At 35.1% G+C, this 21,196-nt stretch overlaps 1 protein-coding gene across 3 annotated transcripts in view; it reads right to left on the bottom strand.

Moving 5' to 3' along the window:
- The window catches only part of XK (X-linked Kx blood group), a 55,301-nt gene that overhangs the window by 24,458 nt on the left and 9,647 nt on the right, over positions 1 to 21,196 (bottom strand). For all 3 annotated transcript variants that reach the window (XR_003570309.1, XR_003570308.1, XM_027875426.1), the window contains exon 2: positions 9,571 to 9,833. Coding sequence is in view for 1 of the 3 variants with exons in the window: in XM_027875426.1 (XP_027731227.1) it covers positions 9,571 to 9,833 (263 nt within the window). In the remaining 2 variants the exon portion in view is untranslated. The remainder of the gene's footprint in view (positions 1 to 9,570; positions 9,834 to 21,196) is intronic.

Below are 21,196 nucleotides of genomic sequence, written 5' to 3'. Positions count from 1 at the left end.
TTCTTAAATGAATGTTTAAAATTGCTCTTACATGTACTTAGCGAAAAAATAAAATATTATCCATTGTTTAAAAAAAAATACTGCGTTCAGTTGTGTTATAGCCTTCCTCCACTAAGTGGCTAAATTAATATTCCAAAAGTCACATCTAACCATTCCATTCCCTTGGTTAATAAACTCCAGTTGTTACCTATTTCCTCTAGAATCAAATATAAATTCTTCTCTTAGGAATTTAAAGCCCTTTATAATCTGTATTTAACCTATCTTCTCAGCCTAATAACACATTACTCTCAATCTTGCATTCCATGTTCCGGCCAAACTGGTCTTCTTGCTATTCCTCACACATGACACTCCATCTACCATATCCACAGTTTTGCACTGGTAGTATCCCTGATGGCCGGAATGCACTCCTTCCTCACCTATGTCTCTTAGAATCCTCAGTTTCCTTCAAAGTTCATCCTTTGGGGAGGGGTTGGGAGAAACATAAGTGCATGTATAAGCACATGCAGAGTCAATAAAAGGAGAATAAATCCAAGGTAATTTGAGAGGGAGGCTCTAGCAGTTGAGAGGATGGAAAAGATGTCACTTAAGCTAAATCTTTCAGAAGACAAGGATTCTGAGGTAGAGGTGAGGAGGGAATGCAATTGAGGCACAGGAAACATGGTGGAGGTAATAGGAAATGGGAGATGGACGAGAATGATGAGGGATCCAGGAACTTTGTCCTAAGGGGAGAATTTGAAAGAACTTGGTTTGATGTTTTACCCTCTAAAAGAAAAAAATTAAGGGAACTGTAATGGCTGTCTTCAAATATTTTCAGAGCTGTCACATGGAAGAGAGTAGATATGCTCTTTTATTCAAATGGAGAGAATACTTATTAGCTTGCAGAAATTGTAGGGAAGGAGATTTCAGCTTAGTGTTAGGAAAAAACTATGTAAATGTCAGAATTAGGATGGACTGTGTGATAAAAGCAATATTTGACATGTAAGTTAGGCTAGTTTTTCCTTAAAAGGTATTATGCCCACTTTCACCAATATTATTCAATATTGTATTGGAAACTAACAATAGTAATAAGAGAAGAAAAAGAAATAGAAGGAATCAGAATAGGGAATGAGGTAGTAAAGCTATCTCTTTTTGCAGACAATATTATGATATACTTCAAAAATCCCAAAAACTCAACTAAAAAGTTAGTTGAAACAATTAATAATTTTAGCAAAGTAGCAGGATATAAAGTAAATCCACACAAATCATCAGCATTCCTATATGTCACAAACAAAACTCTGCAAGAAGAGATATTAAAAAATACCTCATTTAAAATAACTCTATACAATATAAAGTACCTGGGAATACACCTGCCAAAACAAACCCAGGAACTATATAAGCAAAATTGTAAAAATAATTTATTCAAATAAAATCAGTTTAAATAACTGGAGAAATATTAATTGTTCATGGGTAAGCAAGGCTAATATTATAAAAATGACAATTTTACCCAAACTGATTTATATATTCAATGCCATCCCAATTAAATTGCCAAAACAGTTTTCTTTACTGAATTAGAAAAAATAATAACAAAATTCATTTGGAAAAACAAAAAGGCAAGAATATCAAAGGAAATAATGAAAAAAAAGTAAAGGAAGGAGGTTTAGCAGTACCAGATCTTAAACCATGTTATAAGGCAGTCTTTATCAAAAGTATCTGGTACTGGCTAAGAAACAGAAAGGTAGATCAATGAAATAGAGTAGATATACAATTTACAGCAGCAAATAAATGTAATAAATAAACATAGTATTTGACAAGCATAAAGATTTAAGATTTTGGGATAAGAATTCATTATTTAGTAAAAATTGTTGAGAAAACTGGATTGTATGTATGTAGTATGTAGTAGTAAACTGGAATGTAGCATGGCAGAAACTAGCCATAAACAATTATCTTACACTGTTAGCAAGTTAGGTCAAAACAGATACATGACCTAGATATAAAGGGAGATTTACAATTAGAAGAACTCAGAACATAATACTTATCAAGTTTATGGTTAGCCAAACAATTTATGAATAAACAAGGGATAAAGAGCAAAGTTAGATGTAAAATGGATCCTTTTGATTACATTAAATTAAAAATGTTTTGTACAAATTAAACAAATGTAGCCAAAATCAGAAGGAAAGCAGAAAATTGCGGGGGGGGGGTGATTTTTATAGATAGTTTATCAGATAAAGATCTCATACCTAAAATATATAAAGAACTTTGATAAATCTATAAGAATATGAGTCATTCTGCAATTGATAAATGGTCAAAGGATATGAACAGGCAGTTTTCCAATGAAGAAATCAAAATAATTTATAATAATATGAAAAAATGCTCTAAATCATTATTGATTAGAGAAATATAAATTAAAACAATCTTGAGATATCATTTTACATCTACCAGATTGGCTAAAAGGATAGAAGGGTAAAGTGACAAATGTTGGAGGGAATGTGGAAAAATTGGGACACTAATTCATTGTAGGTAGAATTGTGAACTGATCCAATCATTTTGGAGAGCAACCTGGAATTATGGCCAAAGAGTTATTAAACTGCCTATATTCTTTGGTCCAACAATACCACTACTAGATTTATTTCCATAGATGATTAGGGAAAATATTCTAAAATATTTATGCTCTAAAATATTTATAGCAGCTCTCTTTGTGGTGGCAAAGAACTGGAAATTGAAAGGATATCCATTAATTGGGGAATGGCTAAACAAGCTGTGGTATATGACTGTGATGGAATACTACTGAACTATAAGAAATGATGAGCTCAGTGATTTTAGAAAAACTTGGAAAGATTTCCATGAAATAATGAAGAGTAAAATGAGCAGAACCAAGAGAACATTGTATATAGTAACAGCAATACTGTTTTAAAAATGACTTTGAACAAAAAAGTGACTATTATAAATACCCAAATTAACTATAAAGGACATATGAAGAAAGACACTATCTGTATCCAGACAAAGAACTGATAAATAGAAGTATGTATAGAATAATTTTACGTGTGTGTGTGTGTGTGTGTATGTGTGTGTATACCTGTGTCTAATGGTAGCCCCCCACCAGGGTGGGGGCAAGAGGGAGAAATTTACAGGATAATTTTGTTGTATATTTGAAAGGAATAGCAAGTTATGCATAGTAGATTTGCAGTTTCGTGTGCAATCATCTTTTTATTATACTATGTTGTAGAAAAACAAAACTATAAAGGATATATAAAGAAAGACACTATCTACATCCTGAGAAAGAGCTGACAAATAGAAGTATGCATAGAATAACTTTATATGTGTGTGTGCATGTGTGTCTAATGGTAGCCATGGGGGGGGAGAAAAAAAAGAATTTGCATGATAATTTTGTTGTATATTTGAATGGAATAACAAGTTGTACATAGTAGACTTGCAGTTTCACGTACAATCATCTTCTTGTATTGTGCTATGTTACAGAAATGCTTGTTTTATTCCATAAATTAAAAATGAATTTTTAAAAGGTGTTAAACTGTTGAGACTTATTCAGCTCAGGGGACTAAGGCCAAACCATTGATGTAACTTCCTTGTGGCCAAAGTATAAAAAGGTGTCTTCTCAGAATGTAAACTTTTTGAGGGCAGGAGACTTTTCATTCTTGACCCTGAGTTCAAATGTGACCTCAGACACTTATTCATTGTCTGACCCTGGAAAAATCACTTAATTTCTGCCTCTCTCAAGTGTAAAATGGGCACAAAAATAATATCTACCTTAAAGGATGGTGGTGATGATCAAATGAGATATTATTTGTTAAACACTTAGCATAGTGCCTGGCACATAGTAATACAGGTATACCTTGGAGATATTAGGGTTTGGTATACATACATAGTACTACAGGTATGCCTTGGAGATACATAGTAATACAGGTATACCTTGGAGATATTAGGGTTTGGTTCCAGACCACCACAGTAAAGAGAATATTGCAAAAACAAGTCACATGAATTTTTTTGTTTCTCTGTACGTATAAAAGTTATGTTTATATCATACTGTAATCTATTTAGTGAGCAATAGCATTATGTCTGAAAAAAAATTTACATACCTTAATTAAAATACTTTATTGCTAAAAAAATGCTAACTATCATCTGAGCCTTCAGTGAATCATAATCTTTTTGCTGGTGGAGCATCTTGCCTTGATATTGATAGCTGCTGACTGATCAGGGTGGTGGTTGCTGAGGATGGGATAATTTCTTAAAATAAGACAATTATGAAGTTTGTGGCATAAATTGTCTCTTCCTTTCACTTGAACACTTAGAGGTCATTGTAGGGTTATTAACTGACCTTATTTTAATATTGTGTCTCAGAGAATGGGGAAGCCTGAGGAGAGGGAGAGAGACTGAATGGCTGGTCAGTAAGTGGAGCAGTCTGAACACACATAACATTTATTAAATTTGCTGTCTTACATGGGCAGTTCATGGGACCTCAAATGATTACAATAGTGACATCAAAGATGAATCACAGATCACCATAATAAATATAATAATAATGAAAAAGTTTGAAATACTGTGAGAATTACCCAAATGTGACACAGAGACACAATGTGAGCACATGCTGTTGGAAAAATGGTGCCAATAGATAGACTTGCTCGATGCCGGGTTGCCACCAACCTTCAAATTGTAAAAAATGCAATATCTGCAAAGTGCAATAAAACAAGGTATGCTTATAAGAATAATAATAACAATAATAATGGGTAATATTGATACATTATTTATTATGTACCAGGTACTGGGCTAAGCACTTTATAATTATTTCATTTGATTCTCACAACATTGATTCTCTGGAAGGTAGGCACTATTATTTTCCCCATTTTACAGATGAGGAAACTGAGGCAAACAGAGATTAAATGATTTGTCCAGAATCACATAGTAGGAAGTTAATAAATGCTTGGATTGAATTATGAGAAGTAGAAGGGATCTTGAAGGTCAGCTAGTCCATCATCTCATTATGTAAATGAGGAAATTTAGGGTCAGAAATATAGAAAATTAGAGGCAAAGCCCAGTCTAGAACTTGGGTTCCTGAACCCCTGGTCCACTAATTTGTTCTAATCCATAGACTGCAGCATTTACACGAAAAGGGAAAACTCTATATTTTTAAATTATCCTGAATTTTTATAACCAATATTATCAATAAGTTAGCACTACAGGCTAAGTGAACCATATGGAGCTCCTCTACCACTGCCACCAACCTATATATTTAATGAATTCATTGAAGCTGTTGGGTACAAAGAGAAATGGCTTCCAACAAGAGACTGAGACTAAATAAAATGTCTTTGTGAGGGCCTTTAAAAAAGAGATTCTTATAGTCATTTAACTGATTTATCGAGATACTGATATGATGATAATCCCTGGCCTCATTATTTATCTGGAAGCTTTCAGTGAAGGCAAAAGAATCTTGTAATAGAAATAAAAAAACAAAAACAAAAACAAAGATGTCTTTGGACAGATGGCTACAGAGACCAGGAAGGAGAAGGAAGGAGGAAAACAAAGCTGCCATGTTGTCGTCTATTCTGAATTCCATTTGCTAAGCAATGAGGAAAGCATCACTTGCCAATAGTAATGAGTAGCAGAGAAAGACCAGGTTTACTTGAAAAAAAGAAAACAAAATTTTAATGAATCCTAAGTTCATGGGGACAGCTAATGCACTATGCTAAATGAATATAACCATGTGAATATGATGTTTTCTTATTTTTCTATAAACAGAAAAAATTCTGTTTAGTCTCATAGTAGTTCAGTGAAGCAAGAGGACCGGGTACGCTTGCTCTCCTTTGATGGATGAAGGGAAGAAGCAGAGATGATGAGCAAATGAGGAGCTGCTGTATATTGCAAGGAGGACTGGCTATAGACTCATGGAAATTCAAATCCTACCTTTGATGCTATCTGGTTAGCCATGAGTACTTCACTTTAACCTCCCTAGACTCAGTTTCCCCATAAGTAAAATGAAGGGGTTGCCCTAGATGGCCTCTAGGTTTATGATCCTATGAACTGGTTTGCTCATGCTCGCTAATCTGCTCCTAGACTTGAACCCGATTTTCATATTCCTAACCCAGTAACTTTATTCCTTCTGGGCCAGTATCCCTCTGTTGCATGTGATTATAGGAATAGGTAGTCAGAACAAGTTGGGTATAATTAATCATGCTATTTAATTTACTGGTGTCTACAGAACAGATCAAAATGTAATATTCTACTCCAGCAATAATAAACACATTCTAATGCCACGAAGCCAGGCCAACATGAAAGTCCCAAGCTTATTTTCTGACTCCCTTCATTTTTATTATCAGAGTAGAGGACAGTTTATGGGTTACAGAGCCAAATTTCAGATTCCCCAGCTGAGGCAATGGGTAATGCAGGGACAGGAAAAAAGGGGGGGGGGGGTGGAGAAGACATAATTAATACCAGGCTTGCTTCTAACCTCTTTCTTTTATACTCATTATTTGATATGTTTCAAACCAACAAAGCAATAAGTTTCCTATGTTTCAGCAAATATAGAAATGTATACAGCAACCATGTTAGCGAAATACACATGTAAAAATGCCTGCAAATTAAGCATTCTTTTTTTTAATCTGCTTTGTCCTACTCCCCACCTGTACAGTTACTTCTTGCTTAAATCACAGAACTGAAGATCAGATCTTCCTAACACTGGCTGTGTGACTTAGTATCTGAAGTTTTCCATTCATAAAAGGAACAGTTTAACACTGTCTCCTAACGATATCATAGGAACACTGTGAGCATAACCAAAATGTCAGTCAATTTTGCACTTCTTGAATAATTTTGCATCTTATAGCCCACATTTTGTCTACCTGACAAAAACAAACAAGCAAACAAAAACCCTAAAAAAAATCCCACTTCTTTGGGGCATTACTTGTTATATACTTTCTCTTTCTCTGTAGTTTAAAAGCAATATTGATATATAAGCTCCTTGAGGGCAGGGAGAGTTTAATTTTTGTCTTCGTGTGCCCGTTGTCCAGCACAGTGCCTGGCACATAGGGGCTTAATAAATGCTTGTTGAATTCAATTGAATTGAATTATTAGGTATATGGTTGGCATTTAATCAAAAAAATTCTTTGAATTCATAGAATCAAATTGAATCTTTAAATTCTTTTGAAGCTCAAAGTCACTATAAAGTATTATTATTTCTGAAATTAAAATGAAAATTCTCCCTTGGAAGACTAGCATATATACTACCTGACCAACTGTTAACATGAGAATTAGTTATATCCACTACACACTTTACAACCATGATTTAATGTTGTGATAGTGTCATTTTCTAGTGAAGATAGAAAATCACTTACCCAGTCAGTCAGTCACTCACTCAAATATTTATTAAGCACCTACTATATAGTGCTTATGCTAAATACTATGCTAAGTTCTGGGAATACAAAGAAAGATAAATGTCAGTCCCTATCCTGAAGGGGTCCACAATCCAATGGAGGAGACAATATCCAAATAACTATATATAAGCAAGTTATATACAAAATAAGTTGGAAATAATCAACAGAGGAAAGACATTAGACCTAAGAGGGATGGGGAAAGACTTCCTATAGAAGGTGGGATTTTTAGCTGGGACTTAAAGGAAACAGGAAAACTGGGAGGAGGAAGGAAGAGTATTTTTTGTCCAGTGATGCTAGTGAAAATGTCCAGATAAGGATGGAATATCTTATTCAAGGAACAGTAAGGAGGTCAGTGTCACTGGATTGCAGGGTATGTGGTGGGGTGTAGTTTAAGAAAACTGTAAAGGTAGGAGTTGTTGCAAAAAATGTCAAATCACATGTGTTTCAATGAGGGTCAAATTAACACATGAGAAATGTGATTTTCAAAACCTGTTTAGGGTACTTATGTGCTTTGCTGAGGATATCCCAGATGAGCACCCAAACACAAGGTTCTATTGAGAGGTGTCAAAAAAAAAACATGTAGGAATCACAAAGGAATTTCAGCTACTTTCCAAAATAACTATTGAACTACAGTTGCACAGGAGACTGATATTTTAGGCTTAGTTTTTTGAAAGCAGTGAACACATGGTACTTATCCTAGTATCTCTTCTGACACCTAATACATTGCCTTGGCAATTATGGTTTGCAAATCCCATTCTAATAACTCATCACGACACTAAATCAACCTAGATTCTCAAAGGTTAGAGTAAAAGCTCTCCCAACTTGCAAAGACTTCCAGTATGGACTTGGAAATGGGCTATAAGATTGATTTCAAAGGATTAACTTAGCTAAGTTGAGGGGCTGACACTCCTTTCCAGAAAGCTGTCCATCAAACAACAGAATGTTTGCCTCCGGATTCTGTGTTTGAATGAATGCCTGCAGTGACAAATACTACTCTCTGATTTGACTCCCACTTTGCTCTCAGCAGAGTAAAGCTAAAATTTAAGTCATACATACTCCTCTCTAGAGTGAATTCTTGTTGCAGGATAATTATGTAGATAGAGCTGGAGGGTCAGATAAGCTCCTATAACTCTCATGAAATCAAGAATGAATTCATCTAATAAAGCTTAGAGGAGTTTTGAAAGGAATCAAAGGATTGAATCTTTTGAAGAATTTGAAAATGTTTGTTGTTGAATGTAATGACTGAACGGGCATTTTCTCAAGAAGAGGATTGAATGTTTTGAAGAATTTGAAAATGTCTGTTGTTGAATGTAATGACTGAATGGGCATTTTCTCAAGAAAAGTCTTCTTTCCACAAGCATCCCTTGTAGCAGCCAGTTGGTTCACGGTACAGAAAGGTGAAGCAGGAGAACCTAGTCATTGTATGGACCTCGGAGGGAGGATTCTGATGTTGCCCATATGGCTTATGGCTGGAGCCTGAGGTTGCTCTTCCCCAAGCAGAAACTGGAATACGGAGGTCTTGCTCTGGACATGAAGCTAGTTAGCAATGTGAATAACGCTTTCTCGTCATCAATTTCCCTATTGCACACTGCTTGAAAGGACAAGAAAATTAAGAGGGCAAATTTAATAGGAGTAATTTTTATTTGCTTGTTTCTACAACCATATTCACTAACTTTTGAATAAAATCTATATTTAAGCTGATTAAGTATTGGTATTTCTTCACTTATCTAATACTTTAAAATATCCTTTTCTCCCTCTTCACCTCCTTTTCTCTCTCCATGTCTCACATGAATATGGGTTTTCTGAAATTAAACAACTAAGTAGAAGCTGCTCTTGGTAAATCTACTGATATTACAATAATCAAGAGATTGACTCTGTCCTAACTGGGTCAGAAAATGATGACTTAGAAGCTAGTAACTGATTACTCTTTTTAAAGGCAGTTCTTAATAAAGAAATTGCCTTCTGGGTTGACTAAATACCTGGTGTGTAATAGACATTTATTTGTGTCCCGCAAATAAAATTTACCACCAAGACAGGATTAGAAAATCATCTCTCTAGGCCGGTTTTGATGCAATGTGACCTAACAAACAAGAGATGAGACCAGATAACCTTGTGAAGTATGAATGAATAAGTTCCTTCAATGGTAAATACAGCTCTTTGTCATGACTCCCACTTTGCCCCAGAAGACCAAGGCCAAAATTTAAGATATACATACTTCTCCCAATGGTGATTTCCTGCTGCAAGACGCTTATGTACAGCTGAAGGGTCAGCTGAGGTGCTGAGCCCAAAAAAGCCTGGATCACCGATGCCCTGCTGAACGCTGACCTGTGCGTGAACAACTTGCCTTCTGCCCTGCCCACTTCTTTCTCAATTTCTTCTGTGAGTCCATTTTTAGGGATATGCTTCTTCTTGGTGATACTGACATAAGGCTCTTCAACTCTGCCAGCTTGAAAATATATGCAAAAGACTTCCACACACCTGGAAATGGAGTCAAGATTTTTATTAGATGACTAGAAATTCCTGTTTTTTTTTTTTTTAGACATTCTATCCACATTTCGCCTGTATCTAGTATTCCCAGATTTACCGATGTGTCACAGTACAACAAGGACTAGATTCGGAGTTATAAGACCTTTATTTCAGTCCTACTTCCACTATTTTGTGCCTTAACCTTTCTGGGTCTTAGTTTCACTACCTGTAATATGGGGATAATAATACTTGCACTCTCCATAATACATGGTTGTTGTGAGGATCAGATGAGATAATGAATATGAACATGTGAAGCAATTATGAGAAATGATACTTTGTGTTCATCATTAGTTCAAGAGTATGCTGGAGCCATCTTCAACAGGCTAGTGAAAGCTGATTGTTAAATTTTCGGTATGAGCATTTACATTTTGGAAATTGGCAAATGCTACAAATTAAGACTTGATTTATTATTTTGCTGATTATTTAGCCCTAAGAAAGTAATGGAGGAAATGTTAATAATGCAAATTAAACTTAAAGTGTGTCATATATATACTTTTTTTCAGAGAGCTCACACCCCTTCTAGAGCCCAGTCCATATACCCAACTTTACCTTTTACTTTGATGTCATCTAATCTCCCTAAAGCCAGGCAGAGCACTCAGAACTGAAAAACAAAAGGAGATGAGGAGGAGAAACTAAAAGAAAAAGGAAGGAGAAACGTAAGGAGGTTAAAGCAAGGAAAAGCAAGATTATCTATGAAAACATCTGATTGGTCCTGGCTCCAGCATTGTGGTTTGGGTCCTGATGAGTCCAGGGTCTCCTGAGGCTGGAGCAAGGTAAGGAGAATGGCAAAATGCATGACTCAAAGGAGGCCAGGAAATGGGAAAAGGGGGGAGAGATAAAGGAAGGGAAGAGCAAATTAGATGAGGAAATGCATACATGTTTCTTCCCAGCTAGACTATAAACTCCCTGAGGGCAGGGACTTATAATTCTTTGCTGGCCATGTATAATCCAATATTTTCAATTTAGTAAGTATTTATTAATCACATGCAAGACCCTGTTAAGATATGATCCTTAACTTTAAAGAACTTAAAATCTAGTAAGGAAGATAATAAAAACTCAGTGCTTTAACTGTGGCCACTTTCTTCATAACAGTCCTGTGAATGGGTGGTACAAGTGCTATTATTTTCATTATACAGATGAGGAAATTCAGGCTCAGAAAGCTTTAGTGGCTTGTTTATGGTCACAGAGTCGGTAAATGTCAGAGGCGTTATTTGAATCCTGGTCTCCTCACTCCAAGTCTACCATGCTGCAAAAGAGAATATGAAAAGCTCAAACAAAAAAGTCATAGAAGGTAATCAATTAAGTCACAGTCAGGACTGATATCACCACTACCGCCACCACCACTACTACAAATACTACAACTACTCACTCCTACTCCTACTATTGCTACTACTACTACTACTACTACCACTACTACTACTACTACTACTACTACTACTAGTGCTTGATTGTTTGCAAAATGCTTTACAAATATTTACTCATTTGATCCTCAAACCCTGGGAGGTAGCTGCTATTATCCCCAATTTTACAGACAAGGAAATAGGCAGATAGTGGTTAAATGATTTGCCCAGGATCACAAAGTCAGTAAATATATCAGACTGGATTTAAAAATCAGGTCTTCTTGACTCCAGGTCCAGTGCTCTATTCACTGTGCCACCTATCTGCCTTTGCAGAAATAAAGGAATACTTAAGTAATTAAAAAGATACTCGCTGCTTGTGATTGCTTGTAAAAATGACAATGTTACTCAAATTAGAATACAGATTCAATGCCATGTCAATCAAACTATGAAAAAGTTACATTATTGAATTAGACAAATTAATGATAATAAATTTTGGAAAAGAAAAAATTCTAGAATCTCAAGGGAAATTATGAAAAAAGGAAGAATGAAAAAAGCATTATCATTACCAGACTTCAAACTATATTATAAAATTATGATCATCAAAACTTTTTTATGCTGGTAAAAAATTTGAAAAGTAGATAAATGAAACAAAGTAGAAAAACAGGTCCCAGAAACAATAGAGCCCAGTATTCAACAAATTGATGAATCCAAACTTTAAGGAGAAGGACCCTCTATTTGACAAGAACTTCTAGGAAAAATGGAAAACAATTTGGCATAAAGTAGATTTAGGTCCACATCTTACATCACTTGCCACAAGAAGTATCACATGAATATATGTCTTAAACATAAATGGTTACATAATTAAACACACACACACACACACACACACACACCCCAAAATAGTGGAGAACAGAGGAGTACTTTTCACAATTAGGATTAGTGCTAATTCTTAAACAAATAAGGAATAAAGGCAAACACAAAGGATAATAGATTATTTTGATTACATAAAATAAAAAAGCATTTGCACAAACAAAATCAATTCATTTTAAAGTAAAAGAAATTGTTGAATAGGGAAATCAAACCTTTCATCAAATAACTCTAATAAAAGTCTGATATATATATATATTTATATATAATGTATGTATGGTACATATATTATAAGGAATTGACAATAATATATGAAACCAAGAACTATTCGCCAAAAGATAAGTAGTTAAAGGATATGAACCATTTTAAAATTAATTACAAATAATCAACAACAATATTGTACAAAATTGATCAAAATTACTAATAATTTTTTTACAAATATGGGTTTCATATGGAGTGAGAGGTATGGGGGGCATTAAATTAAGAAGTGGCTGACATAAAATACATCAAAAATGTATTTTTAAGAAGAGATCCAAGACATACAATAGGAATTAAATACTTAGTTGACTAATTGATTGATGGATGACATCAAGATCTAAGAGGGAACAGATGCAGGCAACAAACAAAATAACCACTTTCATAGGAACCGGTTTTTACTATAAAAAGTTGTAAATGATGAAGCCTATGGAAAGAATGCTGTATTTAATTCATCCTGCTTCTATCACATATTATCTATATTACCTGTGTCACCTAATCCCTCTGGACCTCCATTTTTTCATCTATAAATTAAATGGTTAGGACTACATGATCTCTGCAGTCCCTTCTACTTCTAAACCTAGGAATCTGTAACTTTGTGGTCTTTAACATATATTTGCTAGGTGAAGGGTTAAGTCATGTGAGCTTTCTCTCCTAGATTTTTCATGCAGGAATTCTAATATGAAATATCAGTTTATCCCTGCTGACAGCCACAAGCTGGTCAGCTACCTCCCTTAAGTCAGCTCCCTGTAACTCCTTGATCACAGTGGAGAAGCAGTTGTAAAATTCACCCATATATAACTTCATCCCAAATCTCTGTCACTTCCAGCTAATATTTATTATTCATTCTTAGAATTTCTATTTGAGTTTATATTGTTCCTCATCCCCATGCTACTCCTCTCCTCTAACATATTTATTCCATAATTGTAAATCATTGATCTTTGTGTATAAGAAGGCTTCTTTTTTTATTTTGCTTTTATAGATCTTCACTGTATAGTTTTCTCAAAGTTTTAAAATATTGATTAACCTATAGTCACCCTTTATATTTTCAACACATTTATATTACGTATGTAGTATATAAACATATATAAACATATTATATACAATAAATATATACATAAATTTATATATCAATATGAGAATGGTCCATAGACCATCACTCTATGTGGTATTGAACTACTTATACCACATAGATTTTTTAAAAAAATTATTCTAAGCTTGACAAATTCCAACATACGAGCGTTTGCATATGCAAAGAATAGGAAAAGAGATTATATATGAAACTACAAATTTTTCTATGTACTTTTAAGGGTTTAAGTATAAGTTCAAACCACTAATCCCAAAGCTATCTTGTTTGACTTTGTTTGCTTCTGAATACCCTTTTGTTCTCTTCTGTGCATTAAAAATAATACTTTCTTCACTTTTCTATACTTTTTCTATACTTCTGTTTCCTTTGCATAGATATTTTTGGTCCCCTTTCTTCCTCCAAAGTAAAATTTTAAACCCTCCCTTACAACAAATAAGCAGGGTGAAACAAAATAAATCTACATGTTGCCCATGTCCAAAAATGTATGTTTTATTCTGCATCTCTAATATAAAAAGTAAGAAGCATGTTTTATTCATGCTCTGGAATCACTGTTGGTCATTGATTAAAGTGCTTAAGTCTTTCAAAGTTCTTCACAATGTTGTAGTCATTACATAAATTGTTCTCTTTGTTCTGCTCACTTTATTCTGTGTCCATTAATACAAGTTTCCCCAAGTTTGTCTGAATTCATCCCTTTTGGATCCATCATCTCTCATGAAGCAATAATCAATTACATTCATATACTGTACGTTGTTCAGCTATTTTCCAACTGATTGGCACCCCTCTTTCCTTATTATCCAGTATAACAAAAAGTGCTCTTTTCAATATTTTTGTACATATCGATCCTTTTCCTCTTTTTTTTTTTAATCTCTTTGGTATATATTCCTCATGCTAGCATCTCTGGATCAGTATGCACAGTTTAGTGACTTTGGGGGTAGAGTTTCAAAACACCTATCACTCTATATTTCCTCAAACAATTAATATATTCCTTTTTAAAAAACACACTTCAGAACCTCAGAATTGTTTTAATTTGTACTTCTGTTACTGGATTAAAAGTGTTAGTCATTTGGAACACTTTAAAATTTGGGTATTGGTAGTTTGCTTTCCTGCTTTTAAGGACTATCTGTGCATATCCTTTGACCATTTATGTGTTAGAGAGTTACTCTTGTTCTCTTATTTTTAAATCAGCTCCTTATCTTGGATATTAGACTTTTATCAAAGAAATTTGCTGCAAAGATTTTCTCTGGTTAATTATTTCTCTCCTAGTGTTAGCTGCATTGATTTTGTTTGTGCAAAATCTTTTCAAATTTGTGTAGTCAAAATTATCTATTTTATCTCCTAGTCATGAACTGTTTTTTTATCCATAATTACAAAAGATATCTTCTTCCTTACTCTTCTAATTTATTTCTGATGTGAGCTTTTATTTCTAGGTTACATATCAATTTGGTATTTAATGTAGTATATACCATTAGATGTTTTTCCAAACTTAATTTCTGTAAGGCTACTATCCAGCTTTGGTCCAGCGATTTCCCAAACCAAAACACACTTCCCTAGCCACTGCTCCCCTACATGTGTAGTCTCCACCTATTAGAATGTAAGATCCCAAAACACACTTCCCTAGCCACTGCTCCCCTACATGTTTAGTCTCCACCTATTAGAATGTAAGATCCTTGAGGGCAAGAATTGTTTCACTTTTGTATCTGTACCCTGAGCACAATGCCTGGTATATAGTACACTTTTAAATGTTTTTCACTCATTCATTCACTATTGTGCATAATAGTGGAAATGCATCTTTCTTATGCTCTCAAGAGGTAGATAGATAGATACAGAGTCAGTACCATACCAATCAACTTCCCAAAGGATTGCCTTGTGGAGTTAGAAAAAAAATAAAAATTCATAGAGGAGCAAAAGTTCAAGAATCTCAAAAAAAAGTTAAAAAAAAAAGGGAAGGGGGCTTATCACTACCAGATTTCAAACTATATTACAAAGCAATAATCATCAAAGACTATATTATACTGTTTTTAAAATAGAAAAGCTGATCTAGAAATAATTAAACATAATAGCATAATGTTCGAAAAGCCCTAAAATCCCAAATATTTACTATTTAACAAAATTTTTGGAACACCAAGACAAGCAGATTGATTTTCTTCATTTGCCACAATAGTGTTCTACATGTATGCATGTATATATAACATATATGCATATATATGAACGCACATATATATTCATACATACTATACATATGTGTATAAATATTTGTGTATATGTATATGCACACATATACACACACGCACGATATATGTGTGTTCATACATACACAAATACATATATACATACTATATGCATATATACTCCAAAGATGCCTGGACCTGGGTGCTATCAGGGCCTTCCAATCCCCTTGGGGTTTTCCCCAGGAAGAGTGCTATTATTCTTTTTTCATCCTCTCTGGATCTTACCCATTTGGGGCCCTGTTGAGGTCTTCCATTTCCTTGGGGTTTCCCCAGTTTGCTGTTGAGGGCTTCAAGCCTATTTATCTGTTCTCATGCTGGTCTCTCTGGGAAGACCCCTCTTCCAGGTCCACAGCTCTGGCTATCTTTTTATACAGACCTAGACCAGATTGAGGGACTTTGTTGATGTTTTTCTTCGGATTTCTTGGTCATCATTCAATATGGTGTTATTTTTAGATCATCACAGAGAACTGTGCTCTTCGGCAACTTTTCATCTTAACAGTAAGTCACTCCAAAGAGATTACAAAATGATTTGCCTTAAAACCTAAGAGAAATGGGCCTTGATTTGGGCTAGTATGCCCCATATACACCATTCTAAGACAAAGAAGAAATAAAAGTCATCAATGTTCATTTGATACCTAGAACAAAGGCACGTGAAGGACACTGATAAATTTTCTATGCTAATGATGATTCACATTTAAATAGCTATGTGACCCCATAGACTTTGTCCAGGGGGTTTTCTTGGCAAAGATACTGAAGTGGTTTGCCATTTTCTATTCCAATGTGTTCCCATTTTACACATGAGGAACTGAGGTAAATAGGGGTTAAGTGAATTGCCCAGGGTCACTTAGCTAGTAAGTCTCTGAGGGTGAATTTGAACTCAGATCTTCCTGTCTCCAGGCCTGGTACTCTATCCATTGACCCACCTAACTTCCCCTCATAGGCTGTATACCTTTATTCTAATCTCAATCAAAATTAGTCTCATTTTACATTAAAAATTCTTAATTAAAATAATTTTGTAACCTAATTCAGAAGATTTCAGGAAGACGTGGTAGGTGTTGTCAAATATTTGATGGGTTTTCATGTGGAAGAGAGCTCAGACTTGTTTTCTTTGGTCCCAAAGAGAGGTAGATGTGAACTACAGCATTTCCAGATATAACTAATTCATGTTTTCATTTACATACCATATTACTTCCTAAGTACCGAACTATTACTTTGGGAAACAGAATCACTGCTTCATTATTATTAAATAGTCGTTTAATGCAGTGATAGAAGGATGCCTTAATAGGGAATAAATGCAATGCTCTACCAGAAAAGTATGGCTCTGGCCTGATTCATAATGCATTAGTGAGCAAGTGAACATACGACGGAAGAGTTTATGAAGATTCCTTCACACAACTGTTTTAAGGAAAAATTTTAAAACTTTGTATGAGACATTTCTATAGAAATACCTCAGCGTAATTTCTAGAAGTTTACTTTTTACCTTAAGTGATTTATAAATTGTATACATATTGAAATAGCTTCATGAACTATGGTTTTTAGGCCACCTTAGGGTTTGGAAGCCATTGCTGCTATCCTTTGAGTTCTAGCACCATTTTAAGTAGTGCACCAGAAATAACAAGGAAAAGGGTGGGGTCTACCTTACACAGCACTGAAATCTCTGAATTGATTTTTTTTCCCCCTAACAGAGTTTTGCAAGACAAGTTTTCCTGTTTTCATATAGTTTGGAGTAAGGGGGCACGTGGCACCACCCAGGACCAGAAATTTTTCATTCCTATGAATTGGGCAATGAGATATGACAATAGCTTGGTGTCCCTGCTTCTTCAAGCAATCATATTAAATACTGAGAATACCATATGGCAAAGCCTTACCACCTGAAGTAAAACAAGATGTCAATAAATTTAAATCTGAGCTGTTGAATATTGTGTCAAAAACCTCAGAAGTGAGTCCTGAGTGCCCTGGAATGGACCGAAGGTTTCAGATCTATTCTAGCAGATACAGCCTGGTCTCAGTTCTAAGGAAATTTAGGTTTGGAGATATCACATGAACTTGGATAATACTAGTGCCTTCCTTATTTTGATCATCTCCAATTTAACCTCTCTTATCTTGTTTGTACATTGTTGTTTCCACATTGTTCCCCCTCATTAGACTGTGAGCTCTTCAAGAACAGGAATGGTGTCTTTCCTTTCCTTGTATCCCCAGTGCTTAGTACAGAGCCTGGCATATAGTAAGAACTTAATAAAGGCTAGTTGACCTACTGACTATATTTGTTGGTGGGAAAAGAATGCACTGATACCCAAATGACAGTCACGCTCACTTCCCGTCATTTCAGTGGATAGAGCTTTGGACCTGGAGTCAAGAAGACCTGAGTTCAAATTTGTCCTCACACACTTACTCTGTGAACCTGAACAAGTCACTTAACCCCGTTTTTCCCTATTTCCTCATCTATAAAATAAGCTGCAGAAGGAAATGGCAAACCACTCCAGTATCTCTGCAAAGAAAATCCCAAATGGGGTCACAAAAAGTCGGACACAACAGAAAAACAACTAAACTGAAAATCAGAACTTTTGACACAGTTGTAAACAGAGAGAGAATAAGAGAGAGACAAGCAAAAGATCCCAGGGAGGAGTCAGGGGTTAGGAGTCATAAAAATAATAACTCATGCATATAACACTTAAAAAGTTTACCAAAAGCAGGGATGTTTGAGCTGAGCTTTGCAGATAACAAGAGACTCTAAGGGGCAGATTAAGTAAGGAATGTATTCCAGCCCATGTGAAATTGTAAAGGCATGAAAATGGAAGAGGGAAGTGTTGCTTGAGAGGACCAGCAGTAAGGCCAGAGCGTGACTGCCTCAATCAGTCAATAAATCAACAAACATTAATTAAGTTTGCTCCATGTCAGGCAGCTAAGTGGTGCAATGGACAGAGCTCCAGGACTGAAGTCACGAAGACCTGAGTTTAAATACAGCCTCAGACACTTACTAGCTGTGTGACCCTGGGCAAGTCATTTAACCCTGTTTGCCTCAGTTTCCTCATCTGTAAAATGAGCTGGAGAAAGAAATTGCAAACCACTGCACTATCTTTGCCAGGAAAACCCCAAATGGGAACAGAGTCAGACACTACTGAAACAACTTAGCAATGTCATATGTCAGACACTGTGCTAGTGAAGATACAAAGACAAAACTGAAAAGTCCTAGCATCAAGGAACTTACATTCTAGTGGGAATTGGTTATGTACACATGTAGTCATATGCAAAATATATGCAGAGATTTTAGGATTGGGGAGATAATAATAAAATAATAATGATAATAACTAGCATTTATATGGTGCCTCCTATGTGCCAGGCACTGAGCTAAGCACTTTGCAAATATAACCTCCTTTCATCCTCACAACAACCATAGGAGGTAGGCACCACTATTATCCCCATTTTAGAGGTGAGGAAATTGATTCAAATAGAGGTTTTGACTTTTTGAAATGTCTGAGGCTAGATTTGAATTCATTATCTCTGTACATGTGGTCAAAAGTTCAAGTTAAGGGGTTTAAGGAAAATTAATCAGAGAGTATTCTATAGAATTAACTAGAAACTTGAGGAAAGGATACCAATTAAATACAAAACCATTCCTATGCCTAAAGAAATAATTCAGAGTATAAGTCTTTCCTTAAAATTCCCTACAGTGTTTTCCTAGATCTCTTCTTCAGTTACTGAGTTTTATCTTATATCATACATATTCATCTATGTCATCTCCTCCCTATTGTGTTATAAGTTGTTTAAAGGCAAGATTATGTTATTTGTCATCTTTTTATCCCCAACACCAGACAGCGTGGCATAGTGAATAGAGAACTAGCCTCAGAACCAGAAACTGAGACCAACAGAAGTTAAGTCAACCAATTGATAAACATTTATTAAGCACCTGCTATGTGCTAGGCACTACGCTAAGTGGCTTGCCCAAGGTCACACAGCTAGTAAGTGACAGAAGCTGGATTTGAACTCAGATCTTCCTGACTCCAGGTCCACTGCTCTATCCATTGTGCCTCAAAAAATAAAAATTAAAAAAATCACAAAATCATTGGCTTCCCATTCATGTCATGTTATAGTCTCTTTTCTTTGGCTTCTTATTCATGCCATGTTGCAGGATTTTTTTAAGATGGCTCAGTAGTGACATCTTTCAAATAAGCAGTGGATATCTTGAGTTACTACTGTGTGCAAGTAGTGTGTTAAACTATATGGATATCTTTTAACACCAAGCACCAGATCTTTTGCTGAACAGCTGTGGAGGAGTGGAAAGACTAGTGGACTTCAAATCAGGGGATCAGGATTTGAACCTTGGCAAATCATTTCCCCAATCTGATCCACAAATTCTTATGTATAAAAGGAAGGATATGACCTACCACTAAGGTCCTTTCTACCTTTTGCTCCTTGTGCCTAACTCCTAACTGATCATAATGATTACTAAGGTCACTTGTTTGGAACTACACAGAAGAAACGACTAGTTGAATTGTTTACTTTTCATTTAGTTTTGGCATCATGAAGATGAGTCTAAGACGTTTATTCCATATCATCACAACAACTTCTATGCAAATGGCATCCTAGCAAAACTTGAATGGAGTTCTCGCCACTAAACTCCTTGGCACCATCAAATGGTTCAATGACAGAAATGAATGTGGTTTTATCAGCCAGTGGAAATGACATTAAAGATGATACATTATCATATGTTTAGCTGCTATAGCCAAAGACACCATGGAGCCTTTTCATCTGACTTGCTGCCGAAACCTACTATATGATGACTCTCCATTAGAATGTGAGTTCCTTGGGAACAGGGACTGTCTTGCTTTTCTATTCATATCCTTGGTACAATGCTTTACACAGAGTGAGCAAAGTGAGCACCTAATAAATGTTTTTTCATTGACTAATTCATGGAGAATAAAGATCAGAGACATCTAAAGAAATTTAATAAGTCACATTGGTATATGATTTTAAGATTCACAAAGCACTTTCTTCACAACAATGCTGTAAAGTAAGTAATGCGCATATTACTCTCCCCATTTTGTAGTTTTAAAAAATGAAAACTAAGAGTTTAAGTGAATTGGTCATAGTCATACATCTAGTAACTGGCAGAGCATGAATTCAAACCCAGATCTTCTGATTCTAAATTCAGTGTTATTTTCATTATAGCAATTTTCATAAGAAATGACAACCCAGCATGCCTGGAACCACCCTTGATATAGCTATACATCCCCTTACATGATATTAATGACCAGTTGGTTTTTTATTTTACTTTAAGGTTTACAAAGTAAGAGTCTTATGAAGTAAGTAGTCCAAGAATTATTGTGTCCATCTTAAAGATGAGTCAGTTAGGGCAATGAGAGTTTGACTTGCTCATGATTATTCAGCTAGTAAATAGATACAATGGGAAAAAATGATCAGTGATGTAGTTTTCACATCCCCATCTAGACAACATTAGACAGAGCTTTTTTTAACTGGGTAGTTTTTCAAAATTATTTCAAAAGGGAAATTTTACTTAAAGGAATATATAAGCAGTTG

The sequence above is a fragment of the Vombatus ursinus genome, unplaced genomic scaffold (genome assembly GCF_900497805.2).
Source record: "Vombatus ursinus unplaced genomic scaffold, bare-nosed wombat genome assembly UNPS02014809.1, whole genome shotgun sequence".
Lineage (NCBI taxonomy): Eukaryota > Metazoa > Chordata > Mammalia > Diprotodontia > Vombatidae > Vombatus > Vombatus ursinus.
The sequence above is the reverse complement of the archived record's forward strand: the minus strand, read 5'-3'. Positions and strand labels throughout refer to the sequence as shown.